The 24,858-nt window shown below is 43.8% G+C and overlaps 1 protein-coding gene across 1 annotated transcript in view; it reads right to left on the bottom strand.

Moving 5' to 3' along the window:
- TGFA (transforming growth factor alpha) overlaps window positions 1-7,090 on the bottom strand; it is a 124,420-nt gene extending 117,330 nt beyond the window's left edge. The window contains exon 1 of the mRNA XM_049785121.1: window positions 6,928-7,090. Coding sequence (XP_049641078.1) covers window positions 6,928-6,967 — 40 coding nt within the window. The 5' untranslated portion in view covers window positions 6,968-7,090. The remainder of the gene's footprint in view (window positions 1-6,927) is intronic.
- Window positions 7,091-24,858: the final 17,768 nt, after the last annotated feature.

The raw sequence follows: 24,858 nt of genomic DNA, 5'->3' as shown, positions 1-24,858 counted from the left end.
CCAACTTTCTCCTTCTTTAAACCTCTTCCTTTAACAACAACAACAACAACAAAAAAGGCCCATTTTGTTTCACTCTCAACCTTCCCCCTCCAAGTGGATGGCTAATGGTATAATAAAGAAAAGTGAGTTTGGACTGAGTGCTCAAAGTCACCACAAGGAAGAAGTCAAGAGAAGCTGCTCTTAAAAGAAATAGAGATAATGCAACAAATCTTCATCCTTTGTATATTTAGGCAAGTATTCATGGCGAATACAAATCAAAAATTGAATCGATAACTAAAAGTTATGTTAATTAAAATGGTCACACTGATTTCCAAAAGAATTTTATTAATTTATATTCTCAACAATACATGTATAAACTATTCATTCAAAGAAAAATATATAAAATCTACATAGACAAAATGTTTCAAGATTGGTTAAATCATAGTAAATAAAGTCAAGTAAGTATATTTTTCAGTTAGTAAGAATGACATTAAGGCTGAATGTCCAACGAAATAAAAGTATTTGTTATAGGAGCCAGAGTAATAGTAGAGCAGATAGGACTCTTGCTTTGAAAGGCTTACTCAGGTTCAATCCCAGCATCCCATATGGCTCCCCAAGCCTGGCAGGAGTAAACCCTGAGCACCACCAGTATTGCCAAAACAAACAAAAAGGTTTTTTTTTGTTCTTTTTGTTTGTTTTTTTGTTTTTTCAGGCCATACCCATTTGATGCTCAGGGGTTACTCCTGGCTAAGCGCTCAGAAATTGCCCCTGGCTTGGGGGGAGACCATATGGGGATCAAACCTAGGTCCTTCCTTGGCTAGCACTTGCAAGGCAGACACCTTACCTCTAGCGCCACCTCACCGGCCCCAAAAAGTTTTTTTTTTAAATAAAAGCGTTACAAAAATTCATACATACATAATATATACCTAGGGTTCAGCTATTAGACTATATAACAAAATACAATTGAATTTATGTTTTTAGATTTTTTTTTTTTTTTGCAGAGCAGGGACTCAAACCCAAAAGTTCAGGCCTCTGAGGTATGTACTCTATTGCTGAGTCATATTCCTGGCTCATGAATTATGACTCATTAAAAGATTTTCTCTTATGCTTTGTGGAATTTTTCAAATGTTCTATAAGGGAAAAAAATTTTGAGATCATTAAAAAACAATGCATCATAATCTATTTTTGGCAACAATAATAAAATACTATCCTGAAGATTAGCTGCATCAGTGTTGCAAGAATTTATAAGCAACCACCCTTGATTATCATGACAAAGAGTTTTTCAGGATTAAGGTTAACTACAAGGCCAGGTGTTTGCTAACTGAGTCTACACCATAGCATCCAGCCTTGGGCACCCCAGGAGTCATGAAGTGCTTATTGGTTTCCTCTGAGGTTTAGCCTCAGAAGTGCCAAGGGGAGTCCTCAACCTAGGTAAGAGAGGACCAACACCACCAGTTCATCCACACCAGGACACTGAGAGGCTCTCAGCAAGGACACTGAGAGGCTCTCAGCAAGGTTCCCATCAAAAAAGTTAACGTGTTCAAATGTCAGAATCAAAAAGGGCCAGGCAAAAGCAGTGTGGGGTTACACAGTTCTATAAACTTGTTACCCAAAAGAGCATGAACATGTACATCTTTACTTGAGAAAGTCCTGGAGAGAAGAGCAAATGCAGGAGTGGGGAAGAAAGATGCTTCTCAAGGAGAGGAGGCAATGAGGAGATAAAAGTACTACTAACTCAGAATTCACTTGACTCCACTTGACTCCACATAAAAGAAAATAGTTTCCTCTGACTAGAGAGAACATACCAGTAAATACATAAAATTCCACTTCAACAAGCATCCAACTTCTAAGCCTGGATAACTACTATTTAAATAATATTCAACACAACTAATTCAAAGGCTTTAATTAAGTCAGAGTTGGACTGAGCAAATGTGCTTTTTTTTTTTTTTGGTGGGGGGAGGTGTGCATATCTGGCAATGCTCAGGAGTTATTCCTGGCTTTGCACTCAGGAATTCCTCCTGGTGGTGCTTGGGGGGCCATATGGGTTGCTGGGGATTGAATCTGGGTCAGCTGCAAGCAAGGCAAGTGCTCTACCCACTGTACTATCTCTCCAGTCCTAAGTGTGCTTTTATAACCTCCAGTGAAGCACTCCTAAGATTGTTCTAGGTACTTTCTTCATCTATGATTTTTATCCTTGAATTCTCACAATTTTTTAAAATGTAAAATAAAGCCCGAAGTGGCATAAATGTAGCCCAATTTTCTTCCTTGGTGCAATCTACATTCAAGACTAATGTTTCATTTTACGTTGTACAATTAGTTATAACAAAATTGAAAGGGCTGCAACACAATAGTCAATTTTTGATGATCCACAAGAAAAGAACATGATATAATTAATGCCTTTAATAGTCGCACAACACATAGCAGCCTTTGTAAACAACTAAATAGTTACATGCCAATGGTTAATGAAATGGTTAATTTTCCCTAACAACAAAGCAGTAGCCTTTTCCCTTCTTTTCCCTTCCCTTCCCTTCCCTTCCCTTCTCTCTCCACTCGTGGCAAAAATCACACATAGGACATGTTAGACATGCAAACTCCCCCCACCCTCTCCTCCTGCTGGGCAATCCTGCTGGCCAAGCCCTCCAGCTGGTTGGGATCAGAGAGTATTGCTAGGTAAGATACCTTGGAGGAGGAGAATGTGAAACCAGGAAACAAGATGCCAGTATAGTGGGATGGTCAACCACTTTGGTTGACCCACTTCCCACTGTCTACCCTTCTAGTGGGCAGCCCAGAGTTGGCACTTGTTTAAAACAAACTTTATAAAGGCCCTGAGAGATGGGTCTAAAGGAAGAGGCAGATGTTTTTCATATTACCACAGTAATATAAAGCATTATTTACTCCTTTGGTTTGTTTTATGGGCCACACCTGGTGATGTTCAGAGATGACTCCAGGCTCTCTGCTCAGGGAACACTTCCGAGGGGTTCAGGGACCAATGTGGTAATGGGTATCAAACCCAAGTTGACTGTGTGCAAGGCAAGCACATTGCCACTAACTTTCTAGCCCCACATTATTTACTTCCATGAGAAGTCACCTTTACAGGGGTATTGAGAACTTACAGAAATCACTTAATTCTGAGGAAGCCAAGTTTTGGAAAAGAAAACATGAAAGCCCTGTCTTTCAGCCTTCTGTATATATTTATTACATATGCTTTTATTTATTTTTTTGGTTTGGATGCCACACCCAGTAGTGCTGGGGGTGGGGGGGTTACTCCCAAAGTCTGTGCTCAAGAGTTGCTCCCAGCAATGATAGGAATCAAACCTTGGTCTTCAGCATGCAAATTATGAGCTCAGTCCATTGAGTTATTTCTTTGGCCAAATGTGTATACATTTAGATCTCATAGTCCTGATTACACCTGCCTACTACCAGTAGTGGAAATGTGTCTTGGGCAAACCGCCACTGCTCAAAAGACATTGAACATATTCCCCCACCTTCTTTTTCAGTGTTGAATCCACTGAGTCCACTGAGTCCTTCCTCCCAATGATTAATGATGCTTGTGTTCTGGGTTTTCTGAGAGCATCCATAAATATGTTTACTTCTGGGTTATAAAACCCATTTCTGTATTGCAAAGTTAGTTCCATTTTGGGTCTAGCCTTTGTCTTTACAGTTTGTAACTCACTTTCATGTTTCTATTTCACTTGAATTTGGCGACAGACTTCGAGGTAGACATAGATTATTGTCCCACTTTAGAGATGAGAAAACTAGACTTTAATAATTAACAGATAGCTGAATGTTATGGAGAAAATATAAATATTCTGCACCAAAAATTAAAAAATTGTGGGCCAGAGATAATACAGGGGTTAAGATGCTTGGCTTGCATGCAGACAATTCTGCTTTCATCCCTCTCCTCCTTCACCATCACCCAACAATAGTCAAGTGATCCCTGAGCCCAGAGTATATGGCTGGGTGTGACCCCAAACCACTCACACTCACATTCACACACACACACACACACACACACACACACACACACACAAATTCATGGTGTTCAAAAGAACCCTCATGGAACTGCAGGTGTGTCTTAATAGTGCAAATAAAATATTGCATATGTGAGTTCCTAGGTTTGATTCTAGTATCTAAAAATGAAAGAACAATTAGAATTTCTCAAAGTCATCATATGCCAAACAATATTCACTAAAGTCACGAGGTAGATATTTTTTGTTGACTGGTATTTTCTGGTTCAGTAAAGTGAGGTGTTGGGAAATATAGAAACAATATCCTAGTGACAGAATCAGCACAACCTGCAATGTTATCTGGCATTGCATTGGGTCAAAATAACAAGAAGGATGGTAATGACAACAGCGATGATAATGATGATGACAATGAAACTAAATGAATAATCTTTTAGGATGGGCACTGTTCTGCTCTTTAGAGTATACACAGATTTAGTAATACCACTATTATTCAGACAAGTAAGTCAGAGAAATTATAAAAACAAGAAAAATAAGGCATAGAAATGAAATAATTTACCCATGATTATACACCTTCCTCCTTGGACACAGAGTAGGATGTGGAATTGGAAGTGCCAAGCCCCTATGAGGTTGACCCTGCCAGCCACGGAAACCTGCCGTGGGAGGGTAGTCACCACAGGAACCTGGATTACTCCCCAATGTTGCCATTAAACCAACCGTCTCCCCATGCTGACGGCCAAATCATCAATCAATGCTTGGGTTCCCAGTCATGAAGAACACCAATTGACACACCTCATAGCCAATTCCTTCCCAGTTTGACCCTACAAAGGTGGGGAGGGAGACCGGGTTTCTAGATTTTGGTTAGCAATGACATGCTGGCTGATTTTTCTGGAAGGAAAAGAAGAGAGGAAAGCAGCACTGGAAGAAACGCGCAAATTAAAGATGCATGTGGCTTTGATGAGCATTTAGTAATCTCGTAGAATTGAGTCAGGAGGCAGAAATTCTAGTAATGCAAAGAATAACTTTAAAAGAAAAATTATAAAGAAATCTTCATCAGTGTACATTACTCTCATCTTTTTTCCCTTCTATTTTTTTCTGACTGTTCCTATTTTAAACTTGTAGGAGGCAGCTTTTACATTTCAACAGATCTTTTGAAATCTCCACATCTTTTTCTGAAGTTGAAGGAAACAAAAGTCAAGTCGAAGCAAGAGAGAAGATTGGCAGCAAAGAATGAATGCTGCCTTCATGGGCTAATCTAAGACAGGGAGAAGCTGGGAAGCCACTTCCAAAGGCTTCTTCCCATCTGCTTACCTTCATCATCTTCTCCCTTTAATTTTCACTGTCTCACTTTAAGAGCACCGTGAGATGTGAGCGACCCAACAGAGAGCCCAACTCAACAGCAAGTTTCCATATCATAAATAATCCAGCCTCTATGAAAAGCCCCAAGCCCAGTTGGGTGGGTTTTGCCTGGTCCCGATTCTTCTACACTCTTTAATAAACTCAGCCCAGGTACTGACTGGGGCTTCTCTTTTCCTCACTTTCCTCCTTTATAAAATGAGGTGATGATACCTTCTTTATCAGGCACGAAATTTGACATGAAAATTATATTGATGCCTTCTGAGTACTTAGAACAAACCATGTTGGGGCAGGCAAGTGTCTTATTTAGCTACGAGCTATTATTTTGGCTATTATTTAGCTAATAGTCTACTAAATTTTACCAAAAACAAACAAACAAAACAGCGAAAGCAACAGAGAATACATAGAGGAGGCTTTGACTGTATTAGCAATGTTTGCTTTTAAAAATAAAATAAAAAAAGCCGCTTAGAATTATGCCACCTGTCGGCCAGGGTAACTCGGAACATGGGGCTCCATAGCTGCTCCGCACTTTTTCCTCCCATCCTGGAGATTCTTAATCGGATTTTTACCAGCAGGGTGCCAGGTGGGCCTATGCGGTGCCCTCCCCACCCCCCAAAATAAAAAAAAAATCATAGGGAAGTGGGGGTGGGGGAGCCCAGCTTTGCGCCTTTGCAGTTCTGTCATTTTCTTTAGAGCCTTAATAGAAGACGAGAGCTCCGTAACCTGCGTCCCAGGATTGAACTCGGAGGCAGCTGCGGAAGAAGCACCAGCCAGCCAGCCAGCCAGCCACCCGGGACTGCGGGTGCCAGCTTCAAAGCTAGAAGGGCCGGCCCCGCAGCGGCGCCCCGACTCGGACACACCCACCTGTGAACTTACCCGTGGCCGCGCTGCGGGGTTGCTCCGAGCCGCCACCCTCCGCCCCGTCCCGCGCTCCCACGCAAGACAGCAAACTCGGGAGGAAGGAAATGTCGGGCCGGGTAAGGCCGGGCCAGCCTCCATCCAGGGAGCGCTCCTGGCGCTCGGGGGACCCTGAACCACCTCTCTCGGGCACGTTGATGTAAAAGCACAATCAACCCGGGTGCACGCCAACCCCAACCAAGCCTGGAGCAGACGCCCTAAAAGTTCCAAGTTTGGGGCGCTCCTTACTTCGGGGTGATGCGCCCACCTGCCGTCGAGTGGGCAGGAGAGATGGGGAAGGAAGACAGAAGTAGGGCTGGGGCTGCGGGTCGGGTGACACACTCTCCAAGCACCGTGCCAGCCGCCCCCCTCCCTACCCGAGGTCGTACTAGCTAGGCTCGGGGGGCCAGGTGGGCAGGTGTGCGCCCCGCAACCTTCGCGTCGCTTGCAAGTTCAAGCGTGGGCGCGCGCGTCGCTCCCCTTCTCGCGGGGTTCTCACGCGCCGGACTTCCAAGGGGAGCCCAGCCGGGCAGCACAACAGTCCCCCACTTTTGGGGGGTGAAAGGGAGTGGGTGCTCCCACTCGGAGGCGAACCCCAAAGCGGCCCGATCTCCCCCCCCACCTCCTGGGCACCTCCAGGGTGCCTGGGCACCCACCCTGACTTGGAAGGCGCGCGCCGGGGACCTCTCCAAAGGAGAGCGGGGCTGGGCGCGCGGAGCGAGGTACGTACCCAACGCGAGCAGGGCGAGCTGTCCGGCCGAGGGGACCATGGTAGGCGAGGCGGGCGGCGGGCGGCGGGCGCTCCGGCCTCCTGCCTGCCTGGCCAGCCTACCTGAGTGCGCGAGTGGCGGAGCGCGCCGCGCTGCGGGGGAAAAAGGCGCAGGCGGGCGGGCTGGCGGGCGGGCGGGCAGGCGGGCAGGGCCGGCCCCCGGCGCGGGCGGGCGGGCGGGCAGGCGGAGGGAGGACCGAGCGCCGCTCTGCTGGCACCAACCCCGGGCGGAAATGGGAAGGGAAGGAAAGGCGGCCACCGTCCCCTCTCCGCCACTCGCCGACCACCCTCCCTCCCGCCCCGATGGGGGTGCCCCCCGGAGGGCACCGGAGGCGGGGCCGATCCGAGCACTAGGCGCTCCCAGGGCGCGATCGGAAGGGCGGGACAGGCCCGGGGGGTTCCTCCGAGCCCCCGCCGAGCCAGCCCGACCCCGCAACGGCAAGAGGGACAAGCCTGGAAGCCGCCCGGTGCTGGGCTGTCACCTCCCTCCGCCCGCGCTCTGGGGAGGGTCCGCGACGATCCCGGTGGAGCGGAGCTGCCGACTTGGGGCGCACAGGCCGCTCTGGACTCGAGGGGGCGCAGCGGAGTCGCCCGGGCGCGGCTCACCTGCCGCCGTGACCCCGAGGCTCCCCGGGAATGCTCTAGGTTCTTGGCAGGCTTTAGGGACCTGCCACCTTCCCAAAGCGACTGCTATAAGTGCGCCCCGACAGTCGGGTGAGGCATTTGTTAAACCTGGTGTTCTGTTTATGACTGAAATCGAACTACAATCATGCTTGTAGTTATGGTGCTGAAAGAAAGATTTTATAAAAAATGTAAATAGATAAATAGATTAGAATGAAATTTAAAAGTGTCAAACAATGGGGACCATAGCTGTAAATCCATGACAGAGTTTGCAGTACGTACTTCACAGGAATAAAACCCTCATGCCTGAAACCTCTATGAAGGTCTACACCTAAATAAATAAATAAATAAATAAATAAAATATCTAGGAATATTTTAGGGTCGGAGAGATAGCATGGAGTAGGGCGTTTGTCTTGCATGCAGAAGGATGGTGGTTTGAATCCCGGCATGGTCCCATATGGTCCCCCATGCCTGCCAGGGGCGATTTCTGAGCTCAGAGCCAGGAGGAACCCCAGAGCCCTGCCAAGTGTGACCCCCCCCAAATATATATATATATATATGAATATTTTGAACAAAAATAACTTCTGGGTTGAAGAAATAGTTCAGGTGCTTTCACATACATCTACAAGGTAGAGGCAACAAGTATGATCCCCAGAACAGCATGTCCCTGAAAGGGCTACTGGCTGTAACCCAGGTAATCCTGAAGCACCTCTGGCCTGAGCCGCAAACTTTTGTTCTCCAACAAAGGGAAAGATCTGCTGGATCACTGTTCTGGGGAGTGGGAGGACAGGGAGAAGAAAGACAGAGGGAATGAGAAGATGGTGGGAGATAAGCAGGGAGAGAATGGGAAGAGGGGAAAAAAACAAAAACCAAAAACCTGGTTTTCTAATCTGAACCTCCCTCCAGGTGAAGATCGCCCAGATCTGGGGTTGCCTGCTCAGCACAGTACATTCCCTGTTGGACACATGGTCGAGTCCAGCGAGTTTAAGCACTTCTGGCCTGAAGACCATCTGACATGAAGACAGATCTCAATGCGCCACCTGTCATCCACTGTTGAATTAAATAAATAACGATGGGGCTGGATGGCGATGGATGGAGGCCTTTGTGCTTAGGCCCCAGCCACGTGGCTTCATCCCCCATCCAGCTGGCGGGTTCCAGGCCCAGGTGATCGGCGTAATCAAGACTCACTCACAGGCAGGCTTCAGGAAGCATTAACTTTATTCATACCCTATTCACCACATGTGTGTGGCCTATGTCATAACCTTTTAAGCACTAGTTATTCTTGGCCCTGCATCTAAACTCCTTTCAGCCATCTTCCTCAGAGCGCCCAGCAGCGCAGAAAGGGCCAAGAGCCAAAGGGCTCAAATCCCCTTGGTTCCGCCTTATCTAACAATCCACCATCACCCCCATTACATTATCATCACCCCCAGCCCAGCCCACTACACAGAACATGGCCCAGGGACAACCTGGATCGGAGCTTTGAGCTGATCCCTGCCGCTGGAATTTGGGGACACTGGGCAGCGTCCACAGAACACTGTGGACAGAACATGGCAGAAACAGGTGTTTCTTGGTGACATCCCAGGTTTCCCCTGGGGATCTGCACTGGGAGACACTGGCCCTGTCCTAGCTGTGTCAGGGAAGATCTGCTTTCTTCTTTGGGGTTGTTATGGGGCCTGAGGTATCATTTGCCATTTCTCAGACCCAAGACCCCAGCTCTCAGGGGTTGATTATTGTTAGGTATGTGATAAGAACAGAGGGCCTAGTTTCAAAGAGAAAGCACTGGGTCCTTGGCCTAAACATTTGAGCAGAAAGGACCAGAGAAAAAGAGATTTTAAAAATTTGACACCAGAAATAAGGGAGGCACCAAGACCAAGACTACTAAGTAGTAAGCTAGGTACAGAGGAGACCACATATTCTCGCAGCTTCGGGGGTGAGAGAGGAGGATATGGGAGGTAGGATGAACACGGAGGTGTAGGGAGGACAAATCGGTGATAGGAACCCCCCTGATTTTATGTAAATATGTACCTATAATATTATTGTCAACAATATGTAAACCACTACGATCAAAATAAAAATTATATTTAAAAGAAATTGACACCAGAAACCATTCCTTTCAATTCATTGATCAGGATACTTTGCTGTTCTTTTAACTCCAATGATTAACAGCAGTCTCTTTATGTAAGTCCTTGGACACATCTTTTTTTTTATCAGTCCTCTCCACTACAGTTACAGGGTTTATACATGCTCGTAACAGCCCCTGGCTTTCCTTCTACAGCCTTGCTGGCTGTCTTGGTTGCAGGAGGGAAGGCAACAGGAGTGTCCATATTCTTCTGTCCTCCAGCACTAGAAAATGAACTTGTCACTTGTTTCCTGCAGGGACATGCTTGTCTAATTCTCTCTGGCCACCACGTCTGGGGAGACTGAGGTCCAGCAGTTTCCCCTTCTTGCCTCCAGCCTATTTACTAAATTGGGGCTAGAGGAAAAGCAGCCTCAGACTCAAGTGATGCTTGTTTCTTCAGGATGTGAAAATCTTAATCAAGAGATGATTTGTCGGGGCCGGAGAGATAGCATGGAGGTAAGGCATTTGCCTTGTGTGCAGAAGGATGGTAGCTTGAATCCTGGCATCCCATATGGTCCCCCGAGCCTGCCAGGGGCGATTTCTGAGCATAGAGCTAGCCAGGAGTAACCCCTAAGCATTGCCGGGTGTGACTCCCCCCACAAAAAAAGGAGAAAATTTGTCATGTTCTGAATGAAAGAATGCGCAAATTAAAGCACAGGGAGCTGGAGAGATAACATGGAGGTAGGGCATTTGCCTTGCATGCAGAAGGATGGTGGTTCAAATCCCGGCATCCCATATGGTCCCCCGAGCCTGCCAAGAGCGATTTCTGAATGTAGAGCCAGGAGTAACCGTTGAGCATTTCCTGGTATGACCCAAAAACCAAAACCAAAAAAAAAAAAAAAAATTAAAGCACAGTTTACTTTATTGAAAGGAGGTGCCATATCTGACAGCACTGGTGGACTACACTCAATTTTGTATATTGAGAGGTTTCTTCTTAGGAAGCAGTTTATCAGGCTTCCAACTTGCAAAGCATATGCTCAGCACTTTGAGGTCTCTCTGATTCTCAAAGCACATCTTAATGCTTGGCAATTCTTAGAAATACTTTTCCACATTTCAAGAGCCTGTCCATATCTAAAGATTTAGATATATTCCAATTTGTTTAAGTTAAACAGATCATCAGAGGTTGGGAAGTTGGTGTTCTTATTCCTTTTTTTTTGGGGGGGGGTCACACCTGGCAGCGCTCAGGAGTTACTCCTGGCTCTGTGCTCAGAAGTCACTCCTGACAGGCTCAGAGAACCATATGGGATGCCGGGATTCGAACCCAGATTCTTCCCGTGTTGGCCACGTGCAAAGCAAATGCCTTACTGCTGTGATATCGCTCCAGCCCCAGTGTTGTTATTCTTGACACAACAATATAATTTGTGAATGAATCTGCATGAAAACTTATTTGTAGAACTAGGAGAAACCTAGTAACCCTAAGATGTTAAAATGCCACCACTGATATCTGACATATCTCATTTTGTCCTCACACAAACTTATGAGATAGTATTCATACCCTTTTAATATGAAAACATGAAGACCTAGAAAATTTCATGACTTACCCAGTGTTAACATCCAGTAGTAAAGCCTGATTTTGAAAGAGAATGAGCTGGTTTCAAGGCCCGGATCTTGATGTCTAGGCTATGATGCCTCCATTTCCACATTTTAAACAGGATACTATATGGGTACACACGGGTTTGGTGGAAAACTGTCAGACTTCTTTTGTCTACTTTGCACAGTATCTGATACTAACTAGTCTGACCTTTCTTTAAAGAAAAACTCCCTCTGTGCACATACTTTTCCCTTCTCTCAACTCCTGGCCATTATCTTTATTTTATCATCTCCTAATCAGTATCTTTGCTGGTGCATTTGCACATCTGTCTGTGTATTGATGGTGGTGGGGTGGCTGTGGTTTCATGTTAGATTGGGAGCTATAAATCTGTTTCTCCGCCTGTGGTGGTCAGAAGTCTGTCTGAGAAGGTACAAGTACACAGTGCAACTTAGAACGAAGAACTCATTTTCCCTGTGGAGTGGTGCGAAGCTTTTGTTCCAAAGCTGCATGGGAATACCTTATTCTTGGAACTGAGTAAAATTCCAGCTGGAGTTTTTAGAAGCTGTTCCTTCACCCACTGGCCCTGGAGCTGGCTCACTTGACCACGAAGGTCCTATTTCCGTGCCCAAGAACACCCCACCTTTAACCGGGGCCAGGTCTGAGCTGTTTTTGTGCATTTGATTCAGCTGTCCAGCCCAGGACTCAAGAACCAGCGAGACCTTCTGCAAGCAGCCAATTACAGCTCCTCTTCCTGTGCCAGCAAAAGGATTCTGTTATGCTCTGCGCACATGGACAGTAAAACCCAGCTGACACTTTTCCCTTTTTTTTTTTTTTTATCTCTGTGCTTAGTAGAACATGTGCTAAAAAGTACTCTTCTTCTCTGTGACCAGCTTTCCTCTCCTTTCTAGTCATTGGTGGAAGCGATTGTGAGGCCACAAATACTTCCCTGAATTATTCAGGCCGACTGAGACCCCTATTGAGCTAGGCAGTTCCCCAAGATCCCAGAGTGTAAATAGTGTGGACATTCTTAAGGAGAAAGTACAGATATGGCCTACAGCAGTGAAAGAATCACAATTCTACTGTAGATATATCTTCTCTATGGTGGCAGCAATCAACTTTGGGGAAAGGGTTTAAAAGAGAAAACTAGGAGGGTGTTTGGTGTAAAAGCAAGGCAAAGGTTAAATGTCATGTGTGAGTATGAGAAAGAAGGTTTATAAAGGACACTGGAGGGGATTTTTAATGTGCTAAGGGATTTAGGGAAGAAATCTAATCTGAAATAATATGTCCAAGTACCAGGCTCCTCTAAAGTCTAAGTAATTAGTTATTCCTTATCTCTGACCAAAAGAAAAAGTAAGAAACCCTATGCTGAATCTATTTTCATCACCCACCTAATGCAAGACAGTGTTGAGAAGTTGTCAGAGGCATTTGCTTTATCCTCAGCTACCTCCATGATTTTATCATTACCAAGGCAGGCCCAAAGATGTGGCTTATTTCTTTTTTTTTTTTTTTTGGTTTTTGGGTCACACCTGGCAGCACTCAGGGGTTACTCCTGGCTTTATGCTCAGAAATCACTCCTGGCAGGCTCAGGGGACCATATGGGATGCCGGGATTCGAACCACTGTCCTTCTGCATAAAATGCCTTACCTCCATGCTGTCTCTCCAGCCCCTTATTTCTTAACATCATCCAATTCAGGTTCTCAAGTCTACCTTGAAAATTCATACTGAAGTTCCATATTTAACTTTCCTTTCAAGTTCTTTTCTTTTAAGGGACGATCCTAATGTTCATTACTAAAGGATGGAAGTTTATAGTTCCAAAGTGTTTCAAGCAGCTCTAGGTCTGAGTCTTTTGATTCAGGTTAGCAGTGACTGCTCTGTGTATTTTATCTTCTCCCATAGCTTATATGTGGTCTAGATGGTCAGGACACAGTAGAGGTACCCAGAGGATTTAGTTTAACTGACTCAAACCTTTATCTCAAGCAGCCTTTTTTGGGGGGTAGCACCCTGCAGCGCTCAGAGGTTACTCCTAGCTCTATGCTCAGAAATTGCTCCTGGCAGACTCGGGGGACCATATGGGATGCTGGGATTCAAACCACCATCCTTCTGCATGCAAGGCAAATGCCTTGCCTCTATGCTCTCTCTCCAGCCCCTATCTCAAGCAACTTAACAGTGGAAGAGCTATGGTTCTGTGCACGCAGAGCTGCTGCCTATTTCACACCTTACCATATAGTCACACCATTCTGAAAGTTGGGGACCATTGACCCTAGACTTTTTAGGGGTAGGGAAATTCTAAAGCAACTTCCCAGAAATCTGTAGGCAAATAAAACTAATTCTGGAAACAGGGAAGTGACGATGAAGAGGAGCAAAGGAGAGAGAAAAATAAAACAAATCAAATTAACTTGATTAACAAATTCTCCCCTGGATCCAAGGATAACGAAATAAAAGTTGTAAGAGAATGTATGAGGGAAAAAAGTCAAAGTCAGTATCCCAAACTATCTTTAACAGAGAAACCAGAGTGGGAACAGAGAAGAGAAAGCAAAGAGGAGAATCAGTCCTGAACATCCAAGCAGCAGGAGTTAGTAATGAGAGGAATGGAATACAGAGTGGAAGATTTGTAAGGAGAGAGAATATGGTATGTAAAAAGACCAGGTAGTTCAAGGACAGACTTCTATTCTGCAATAGACATCCAAAGCCTCATGTTGAACCTCCTATCCTGCCTGTCTTCCAAACTCCCACTGAAACAGCCCAAGGAAAATAATGACAGGGGAGAATTTGTCATTGTTCAAAACTGAAAAAAGATTCCACCCACATATAAGGCATCTCAAGGAATTTCTGTAAGAAAATGCAGATGAAACTAGATTGAGAGAAAGATCTGACAACTACTAATTTACCTCACAGGGAGGGGTAAAAGGTCTCTATTGCAGGGAGGGGGGTTGCAGGGAGGGAGACCACTACCAGGATCCTACGATGCTTCTAGGGTTGAGGGGAAAATTCATCACAGGAAGGTTGGAAAGAACAAGTCAAGTGTCAGGAAATGCAGGTACTGAAGTGAACCCAGGGCAGGGTTCCCAGTTGGAGGATTGCAGTCGAATTCTGGCACATGGCAGAGGGCATATGAAAGACCCACAGCAATACCAAGCTGGCTTGTTGTGGTTGCAATATGCAGAGGAAAGAAAATCTTTGATACAAAGGCAAGACTCTGCATTTTTGGTAAGTCCCCATGGACAACCGGCTCTCAATGGTTTGCTTTCATCCTTTCATTCCACACCAGCCTGTTATGTTCCAGGCATGGGCTTAGGCACTGGGGATTTGACAATGGACAAGTAAAGTGTTCTCTGAACTGTGGAATCGCTGGGCCAGAAGAATCAGGTTACCTCTGAAGGAAAAAAAAATCATATTGACATTCGCCACGCAAATGCCAAAGACCACAAAGCAATGTCCATGGAGTTTTGAGGGGAAATGATTGTGACACAAATTTCTATTTTTGACCAAAATATTTCAAATAAGCTGCTATAAAAAAGTAAGCCATTCATATACCACCCTAACTGGAAGGGGGAAAATAAGGTTCCACAAAAAATATCCAGCCAAGCAAATGTTGTCAGGGAAATTATATGAAAGAAATGACAGTGAATGATGACAGTAAAAAAATTATAATGTTGAGCCTAACTCTGATTATTTTTTGTTTTGAACCACACCTGGAAGTGCTCAAGAGTTACTCTTGACTTGGAGCTGAGGGGTCACTTCTGGTTTTGTGCTTGGGAGACCTCATCTGCTGTGCCAGGGATCTGACCCAACCCTTCTGGATGCAAAGCATCTGCTCAACCCATTGAGCTGGCTCTCCAATCTGGCAGGTCTGATGCTTTATTTCAGGTGCCTCCCAGATGGTATTCAGGAGGTCTAAGGGCCTCCCCAGCAATTCTTAGCTAGCTGGGCCATCAGTTTAATTCTGGGATAAGAGGATGCATAAAGTACAAGCCCTGTAGTGCCAGGATACCTGGGATATCCCAATCGTGCTGGGAGCCTCCAGAGCTTCCAGCACAACTCAGGGGCCTTTAGGGATGTATCTGGAAATGCTCAGGAGACTATGTGGTGTTGGAAACTGAATTCATGCTGTATGTATTATAAGAATTTACCCTAAATGCTGTACTATCCCCCAGCATCTAGTAATCTGATTTTTTTTTATCCAGAGTGGTACACACAATCTGTTGGATGCTAATAGAATGAATATTTCCCTTTCTCTGTTCATAAAATCTCAATGACAACATATCTTGGGTCAGAGAATAAAGCAAGATAAATCCTTGCTCCTTACTGATGAGACCTGGGTGGGCATATGATTAAGTTTTGTCATGTGCAAAAACTCCTTTTAAGCTTCTTAGGGAGGAATTTGCTTCTAGGCAAGAGAGAAAATGTGGTACCTGTCTCACTTCCTGATTTGAATCTGACTTTCTAAGGATGAAATATCTGGAGTGTGGGGTCTTACCTTGTGATTTTGAGAGAAAGTCGAAGGCATCTGAAAGATGCCTGTTCAGCACCTGAAGGTTGAAAGGCTACTCCAGCAGCCCTGCATGGACCCACCACCCCCATTCACCACTCTGTCCTGTCTGTCCACTCTAATGAAACATCCTTAGCATCTCAGCCACTGTTAGTCAGGTGGTTTGATATGTGATACTGGGTAGGATTTAGAAGTTATCAAAACTTGTTTTTTGTTTGTTTGTTTGTTTTGAGCCACACTCAGCAGTTCTCAGGCTTTCTTCTGTCTGTACACTCTGGTGGAGCTTAAGGGACTATATGGGTGGTAGCAATCAAACCTGGGTCAGCTGCAAGGCAAGTGCCTTACTCCCTACCCCCATATTATTTCTCTGGTTACAAAAGTTATCAAAACTATTGAAGAGAACTCTTGAAAGAAAACATATGTACACAGATGAGGTGTGGGGATTAAATTTAGGTTTTCTAAATCCAAAGACCCATATACTGTTATCAAAATTGGGAGAAGAGAAGAGCATAAAAGAAAGGAAAGTACCAGTGTGCCTATTTTGCCATCTTTTATTGAAGAAGACATATATCTACTGTGCCATTTTTGGTTTTGTGCCATCTCCAGTGATGCTCCAGGCTTAGTCCTGCCTCTGTGATGAGGGATTTCCCAGGAGATGCTTGGGGTGGGAGATGTCTTAGATGTGCTGGGTATTCAAACTTACTATCTGGACCCCAGAGAATTTTTTAAATAGGGACTACAACCAACAGTACTCAGGGCTCAGGGCTCAGGCTCCATTCCCCAATACTGGGCCTTGCTGGTAAGTCCTCTGTATAGTGCTCTGTTCAGCAGGAAGGTGGGCATTACTTAACAGACAAAATCAACAACATAGAATATACAGCTAGCAACAGTTTAGTAAACCTTCAGTAAATCTTCACAATGACCCCATTGTGATATACATTTATTTTCACAAATTTTCTTTTACTGAAGTTTTATTTTGGTAATTCCATTACAAGCAATATGAAGTAAATTATATTGTGCCTGCTAAGGGGAAGACTAGGGGATGGTTGAGAAACTGGGAAAAATGGTGGAGGGAATGTTATCCTGGTGGTGGAATTGGTGTTAGAACATTGAATGCCAGAGGGGTGCTGGGCAATAGGACAGCAGTAGGGCATTTGCCTTGCACGCAGCCGATTCAGATGGTTCGAATCCCGGCATCCCACATGGTTCCCCGTGCCTGCCAGGAGTGATTTCTGAGTATGGAACTAGTAGTAACCCCTGAGCGTCACTGGGTGTGACCCAACAAACAAAAAACAAGAAAACAAAAAAAGAACATTGAATGCCAGAAACAACTGTATTATAAAAAACTTTGTAAACTATGGTATTTAAATAAAGTAATAACATTTATAAAAATAAAAAAGTTAAAACTTGAAAATAATTAAAATTAGAGAAGAAACGGCAAAGATGCCTGTTCTATAGTTATAAAGTATATTTCTTCTAACCCTGAAGGAATTTAATGTTCTTGCTATTTGGGGCCAGAGAGATAGTACAGTGGTAGGGCGTTTGCCTTGCACACAGCTGATCCAGGATGGACAGTGGTTCAAATCCCGGCATCCCATATGGTCCCCCATGCCTGCCTGGAGCGATTTCTGAGTGCAGAGCCAGGAGTAACCCTTGAACATTGCCGGGTGTGATGCTCCCCCCACAAAAAAAAAAATAAAACAAAAGCAATAAAAGAAAGTTCTTAGTATTTAAAGTGTTTCAGATTATGAAGGAGGATGGAAATGGTCCTGATTCAATTTTTCAAACATACGTAATTATGTTTCTCAAATTAGCAAATGTGGATTCGAGAGTCTGAAGGACAGTACAGAGGATAGTTCCCTTGTTTTGCACGCTGCTGACCTGGATTCTATCCTGAACACCCTATCTTGTCCCTTGAGCCTATTGATTCCTGAGTGCTGAGCCAGGAGTAAGTTCTTAGCATTGCTGGATGTGGCCCCCAAACAAAAACAAATGAACAAGCAAACAAAAATATAAAACATAAAACAAAAAATAGTAGATAAAATACCTTACTGAAGACCAATTTGACAAAAGCACAGTTAAAAAGGGTAAATTTGCACATTATCTCTAAAATATTATTTTAAAACTACATTCTCAACTGGTAGAGTTTGTTCTGGAATTAAATAATCCAAATTTAAGTAATCACATTAAAAAATCCAAGACACCTGGTGTCCCATATGGTTCCCCCAAGCCAGGGGCGATTTCTGAGTGCATAGCCAGAAGTAATTCCTGAGCGTCAAATGGGTGTGGCCCCAAAAAAAATCCAAGACAATTTATAATCTCTACAGCTGTTGGAAGAGCTCTTTTAGAACTAGAAATAAGACTGTATCAAGTAAACAAGAATAAGAGTCTATATATATATGAATATAAGAAGCATTCTTGTTAGAGGAAGGAACTAAACAAGGATGCTAATCTCACCATCCTTCTCTGACCTTCACATTGAAGTTCGATTTGTTAACCAAAAATATTGACTTTTTGTTTGTTTGTTTGTTTGTTTTGTTTTGGGGCCATACCTGGCAGCATTCAGGGGTTATTTCTGGCTCTGTGTTCAGAAATCACTCCTGGCAGGCTTGAGGGGCCCTATGGGATGCCCAAGATAGAACCTGGGTTGGTCCCAGGTTGGCTGTATGCAAAGCAAATGCCCTTCCTGCCGTGCTATCACTCTGGCCCCTCTTGACTTTTTTAATAAGTTTTTTTATATTCACTAGCCTTATCCATACTTTCCCCACTGTTTTGGGATGATAATGTCATCATACTACCAATCTGTTATATTCTTGGTTCCAGCTATTCCCTTGGCTTTTTCATGCTGTATTAATAATTTGTCCATATGTGATCACCTCTTCACACAATTTGCATTATGTCCTTGTGGCTATTTTAAATCACATGTTTGCATGTATGCAGGTGAGAACCAGTTCCTGAAATGGGTATTTTTTTTTCCCAAGTCAAGGTAATAAAAATCTGTGTGTAGGGGGTGACTCACATCAACTGTGCAGACTTCTTTCTGACTTAAAATCAGGGATTACTCTTGGCAGGGATTAGGGGACCATATTCTGTACTTGGGGTTGAACCTGGCTAGGGAGTTGAACCTGCATACAAGCCAAACATTTTACTTGCTGTACTAATTTCTTCATATTTAAGTCTGCATATTTTCAAGAATCTAATTAAAGCTATGAACTGTCTTCCTCTTTCTCCATGTAGCTATATTTCTATACTAAAGCCTATATATTAAGATTCTCTGATGAATTCTCTCTAAAGCTTTTACCTAGATCCCAGTTAATAACATCCAAAATAAGTATTGATATGTATTCCACCACTTTCGGGGTGGGGGGTCACACCCGGCGGCACTCAAGGGTTACTCCTAGCTCTGTGCTCAGAAATCATTCCTGGGGGCCGGAGAGATAGCATGGAGGTAAGGCATTTGCCTTTCATATAGAAGGTCATTGGTTCGAATCCTGGCATCCCATATGGTCCCCCGTGCCTACCAGGAGCGATTTCTGAGCGTGGAGCCAGAAGTGACCCCTGAGCGCTGCCAGGTGTGACCCAAAAACCAAAAACCAAAACAAAAAAAAATTGTTCCTGGCAGGCATGGGGATCCATATGAGATGCAAGGATTTGAACCACCATCTGTCCTAGATTGGCTGTGTGCAAGGCAAACGCCCTACCGCTGTGCTATCTCTCCGGACCCTTATTCCACCACTTTTACATTAAACTCTTTAATGCAATTACCTTCTTTTTTTGTTTTGGAGCCATACTAGGTAGTGCTCAGGGTTTACTCCTGGCTCTGCGTTAAGATATCCTGATGGACTCAGGGGACCATATAGCCAGAGATCAAACCCGGATAAGTCATGTGCAAGACAACTACCCTACCTGCTGTGTTATCCCTCTGGCCCCCAATTTTTAAATTTTTGGTTGTTGGGTCACACCTAACGGTACTCAGGGCTTTCTCCAGGCTCTGCATATAGAAGTCACTCTGGTCGGGCTGGGGTACGTACCATAAGGAATACAGGAGATCAAACCCTGGTTTGCCCTGATTGGGCATGTGCCCAACCTGCTGTACTATGGTTTCACTCCCCTCAATTGCAATTGCAATTTTTATATATAATTTTTATTTTGACCATATTGGCTTACATATCTTTCACAGTAATATTTTAGGTACATATTAACATTGAATCAGGGGAATTTCCACCACCAAGTTTGTCCTTCCTCCACTCCCGTTCCCATCCTGCATCCCATTTCCTCCACAAGTATCATTTATACCATGACACTAAAAAATGCACAGTCCAAACCAAAAGTTGTCCAAAACTCTATTGTCCATGATGAGGAGGATGGGGAGGGAGCCAGGGAATGGCAGATAACCCAACGACTTGTCTAGTGATCAAATGGAGTTGCTTTGCTTAGTTTTCTCTTGGCTTTTCCTTACTTATATGTTTCATAATGAATTAAGTCACTTGTGTAATAAGACACAAACCGATTTATTTTAGAAAGAAAGGTGCTGCGGGCAATTTGGTGGGATTCAGGTGGCCAAGAAGGGGAGATGAGTGGAGTTGTGGCAGGTCAAGGCAGTGCTGACTGCTGGGGGAGGGCCGCGCTGAGGGGCAACTGTCGCCTGGCAGCAGGAGTGGGTGTTGGGCCCCTCTCCCCGCGGACACAGGGGCCTCAGTGCGGCTGGCTCTGCAGGGCCCCACCGTACTCTTCCAACAAGGGCCCTGTGTCTGCCACCACCCTCCAACACAAAGGACAGAGTGCCTCTGTTTACTTTGGATGAGAAACGTTCAGATGACAGACAGCAAAAATATTTGAGTTTCTCTCTTTTCAATTTCTTCAAAACAAACAAACAAACAAACAAAAAACAAAACCTCAAATTCCAACAAATTGTAATAAATTGGGTGATTTTGGAGGGGCATCATCTTGAAAAAAATTTCAATCGAACCGGATGCAATTTTAAAGAGCTCTTGCTTGTTTTATTTTTGCTCCCAGATATATATGACTTGAAGCTAAGAGGTGGTAGTGACTACTAGGTCCCTGGATTGTCTGTTCAACTTCCAGAAAATAGGGTGTTCCATTCTCTCGTAGGTCAGCTGACCCAAATGACCTTTGACCCTTAGCAATAAGTTCTTATCTGTTGGAAGCAACCTCAGATTCATGGCCACGCCTCTGTCCCTCTTTGTCCTTTCTGTCCCATGCCTCCTCTGTCCCACACTGGAACAGTCTTGTGCTTTCAGGGCCTCACTTGAAACCCCACCAGTTTGGAAATGAGACCAATAAAAGCATGGAAATGCTCATTTATATATCTTTACATATATAAAAATTATTTTATTTAAAGACCATATCACATAGTTGATTATATTGCATTTGTTTCCAGCCTAAATGGGAGTAAAATTATTTAAAATGAAAAGAAAGGAAAAAAGAAAAAAGTACAGCAATAAGAAAATTTGTAAAAATGGTTGTGTCTTACAGTGAGGTCATTGCTATTGTCAGAAAGTTTAGTAATTTTATTGCTAAGTTGAAAAGAATGCTGTTACTTCTTTTGTTTCTGAACATTAGGTGGCTTTGGATACAAATTAGTGTCTAAATTGGTGTGTTATATGGGGATGGCAGTATTAAAATTGGAGATGTCATGAGATTGCAAATGTGGCCAGGTGGTCCAGGAATTCCAAGCAATATTGCTAATACTACAGCTTTTTGGGATGTGTTTTCAACAACCAGGTCTGGAAGTATGAGGCCAGGGGAGGGTGTCTGTAGTCACTTTGAAAAAGAGTTGGTGAAGTCAGTTCAAGAACCAGCATACCTGGAGTTTTAATCAGATAGGTGTCTCTGCAGAGAACAGTAGGTGAGTGTTGAAGCAAGGCCATTGGTGAAGTGGTGACTGTGGGTGCTAAGTGCAGCTGGCATGACTTAGGGCAGGACTTGGTTCATCCTCTCCTAAGATTGCCAGTTTTTGGCTATGTAGCTGGTATACCCATGGTTTGGTTGGTAGACATCTCTTTTGCGAATAGAGTGAGTCTATGCTGCTGGCTGAATGCAAACATGGCGACTGCTTTAGATAGAGTTGTTTTTAATCCTAAATTAAGGGGTCTGTACCTGAGACTGAAGGAATGCGTTCTTTAACACTCTGGTGCCATGGTGGAAACTGCAGGTCCTTATGTAGTTTCTAGGATCAGGTCCTAACTCTGGCACTAATCACACAAGAACAACTTTTCTAATATATTCTGATTATCATTTCCCTGTCTAATGGGTTGCATTCATGATGCACCCAGAGTCATTCATGAAGATGGAATGTGACTCTTTTGCTAAGGATTTAAGTCAGAGCCTGACATGCGGAAATTACTCCACGCATGGTGTGTCATAGTGTGTCATTATGGTGACTTGTAGCTGGGCCCCCCTGTTGAACAGAAAGCATCAGTATTTTCCCAGTTTAGTTAAATGGGCTAAACTGGTACCTGGGCCTGACTGGTATAGCACAGATGTAAGGAATGCTATTTTCTGTCTGTAATATCTTGTCAATTATCTTCCCCTGCACAGTAGATCCAGAGAATTGAGCCATCTAGCCCTGTTGACTGAGTGATGCTGACTCAGTTCTGCTTGTGCAATTCTGAGCTCCAGGACCCACTTCAAAGGAAAAGAAACTGTCTAAAGCTTCATCTTGCTTTTCACTGTTTGTGGTCTTTCCTCACAGTATTGAAGCAACCCCTTCTCTTCACTCTCATGTTCCCTCTTATTTTTCCCTCCACATCTTTTGCCCATTTTGTTTTAATGGCTATATGAAAAATGAAATATATTTTTATTTCACTTGAAATTTTTCTTTTTGGTGGGGTTACAACCAGTGGTGTTCAGGGAACACTCTGTGCTCAGGGACCATTCCTGATAGTACTTAGAAAACCATTTGTGGTAGCAAAGATAAAACCAGTAGATTAGTAGACCATGTGCAATGCAATGACCTTACTCACTATACTATCACTCCTTCCCTTTCTTATTAAGTTTTTCTTTTTTACTTAGCTTTAATCACAGAAGTTTATATGTTGTTCATATATTTAAGAGAGTATATTGACATTTTTAATTTATTTTTGGTTTTTGGGTCACACCTGGCAGTGCTCAGGGGTTACTCCTGGCTGTCTGCTCAGAAATAGCTTCTGGCAGGCACAGGGGACCATATGGGACACTGGGATTTGAACCAACCACCTTTGGTCCTGGATCGGCTGCTTGCAAGGCAAACACTGCTGTGCTATCTCTCCGGGCCCGTATATTGACATTTTTAAAATAAAAATAAGTTAAGTTTGGGGAAATAGAAGTATTAGAGTATATATGGTGCTTGCCTTGCATTGCTGCTGACCCAAATTCAATCCCCGGTATCCAATATAGTCCCCTGATCTCACCTGGAGTGGTCTCTGGGAGCAGAGTCAGGAATAATCCCTGAGAAGAGCTGGCTATCTCCCAAATTAAAATGAACTGTTAATAAGGTTGTTCCTATTCAGATATAATTCACTAAATTTCCTCTTTCTGTACCCTTTTAACAAGTATGTCATTTTATACTAAAACAATACAATATTTCACCTTTTCTCCTAAGTGATATCTAAGTGATTCTTGATCTTTTCATTTTATTTTCCACTCTCAGGCTATTGAACCTCTGTTTTTTCATATTTTTTCTCCTTTGCAAACAAAAAGATGATGAAATATTTTTTCCTGCACATTCGGGAATCAACAGCTCAGCAGAATTTGCTTCCTGCCTGTGACCCAGCATTTACCTCTGTCCTGAAGCGGCACCCAATCCACCTTAAAGCAAATGCTCTGCCTGCAGTGTCTCCTGCCTGGAGTGCCACTAGGGAACAGCTTACTAGCTGTCAGAGACCTTCTGATACCAGACAGGAATCATCTGAGTGACCTGCCACTCCAGTTGAGTGAGACCTTGGAATTCCCCTGGCCAGTGGGATTGCCTGGCATAACATGCTATGTTATTTTTGGATCATCCTGAACGAGATAACTACTTCCCTCCACATAGGCTTACCTGGAGCTTCTGAATCATCATTTCACTTGAGCTTTACAACAACCCTGTAAGGTGAAACCACTGAGAGGATCCCCATTTTACAGAGGGCAAAAAGGAGACCCAGAGATACAACTGATTTATCAAGAATCAGACTGCCAGAAACTGTCATAGCAAAAATGCAAACTCTGAGCTTTAAGCTAGCTCCTGGCACAGAGCAGGCTCCAGAGAAATTGCTATTTCTATTTTACTGTCATTGTTTCCTCCTTGGTGATCTAATCTCTTCAGGAGATCAACATCAACCCAACTGCAGCCAAGATGAATAGAAGGTGTGACATTGGTTAATTGGTCATTTAGGTTTTGGCCAAGGCAGTCTCCCTGTCAGATTAGCAGATGAGACAGCAGTTCTATGCACTACCTATGTGAAAACTAAAAAAATACCCCCAAATTCTCACAGAAAAGCACAGTGAAGAGTCACTGTCAGAACATACTTGAAGAGGGCCAAAGCAATAGTATTGCAGATAGATGTTTGCCTTGCATGCAACTGACCTGGGTTCGATCCCTGGCACCCCCATCTGATTGCCCAAAGTCTCCAGGAGTGATCCCTGAGTGCAAAGCAAGGAGTAACCCTGGACACAGCAAGGTGTGGCCCAACCCTTCTCCCCTCCTCCCCCCAAAAAAGTACTTGAAGAGTTTGTAAACCAGATTTGTATCAGGACATCAACCTCTGTATGTGCAAACCCCTCTCCATCCTCTTCAGTGTGCTTGGGATGAAGTGGGATGAATCTTCAAACAGTTTCTGGCATAACAAAGGCCAAGATGACTTTTACTTTTTAAATAACAGTAGAACTGGCATAAGAGAGAATGAAGTTCAAACTTGGAACCAAGGTAGAGATGATGAGGTATATGTAGAAGGGCTGTTGAAAATTAAAAAAAAAATGATGGCATTACTTATGGGGGTTCAAACTAGCCAAGATTACATATAATTTTCCTGTTTGTTCTACATTTAGATCCTGAAAAAAATAGACTTAACCATGTTTTTAAAAGTATTTGATTTTAAAAAAAGTAGAAGTTAAAAAAGAAACTGCTTGACAAAGACTCAGTGATATTGAAAA

The sequence above is a fragment of the Suncus etruscus genome, chromosome 12, assembly GCF_024139225.1.
Source record: "Suncus etruscus isolate mSunEtr1 chromosome 12, mSunEtr1.pri.cur, whole genome shotgun sequence".
NCBI lineage: Eukaryota > Metazoa > Chordata > Mammalia > Eulipotyphla > Soricidae > Suncus > Suncus etruscus.
Note: the sequence above shows the minus strand (reverse complement) of the source record. Positions and strands in the feature narration are given on the sequence as shown.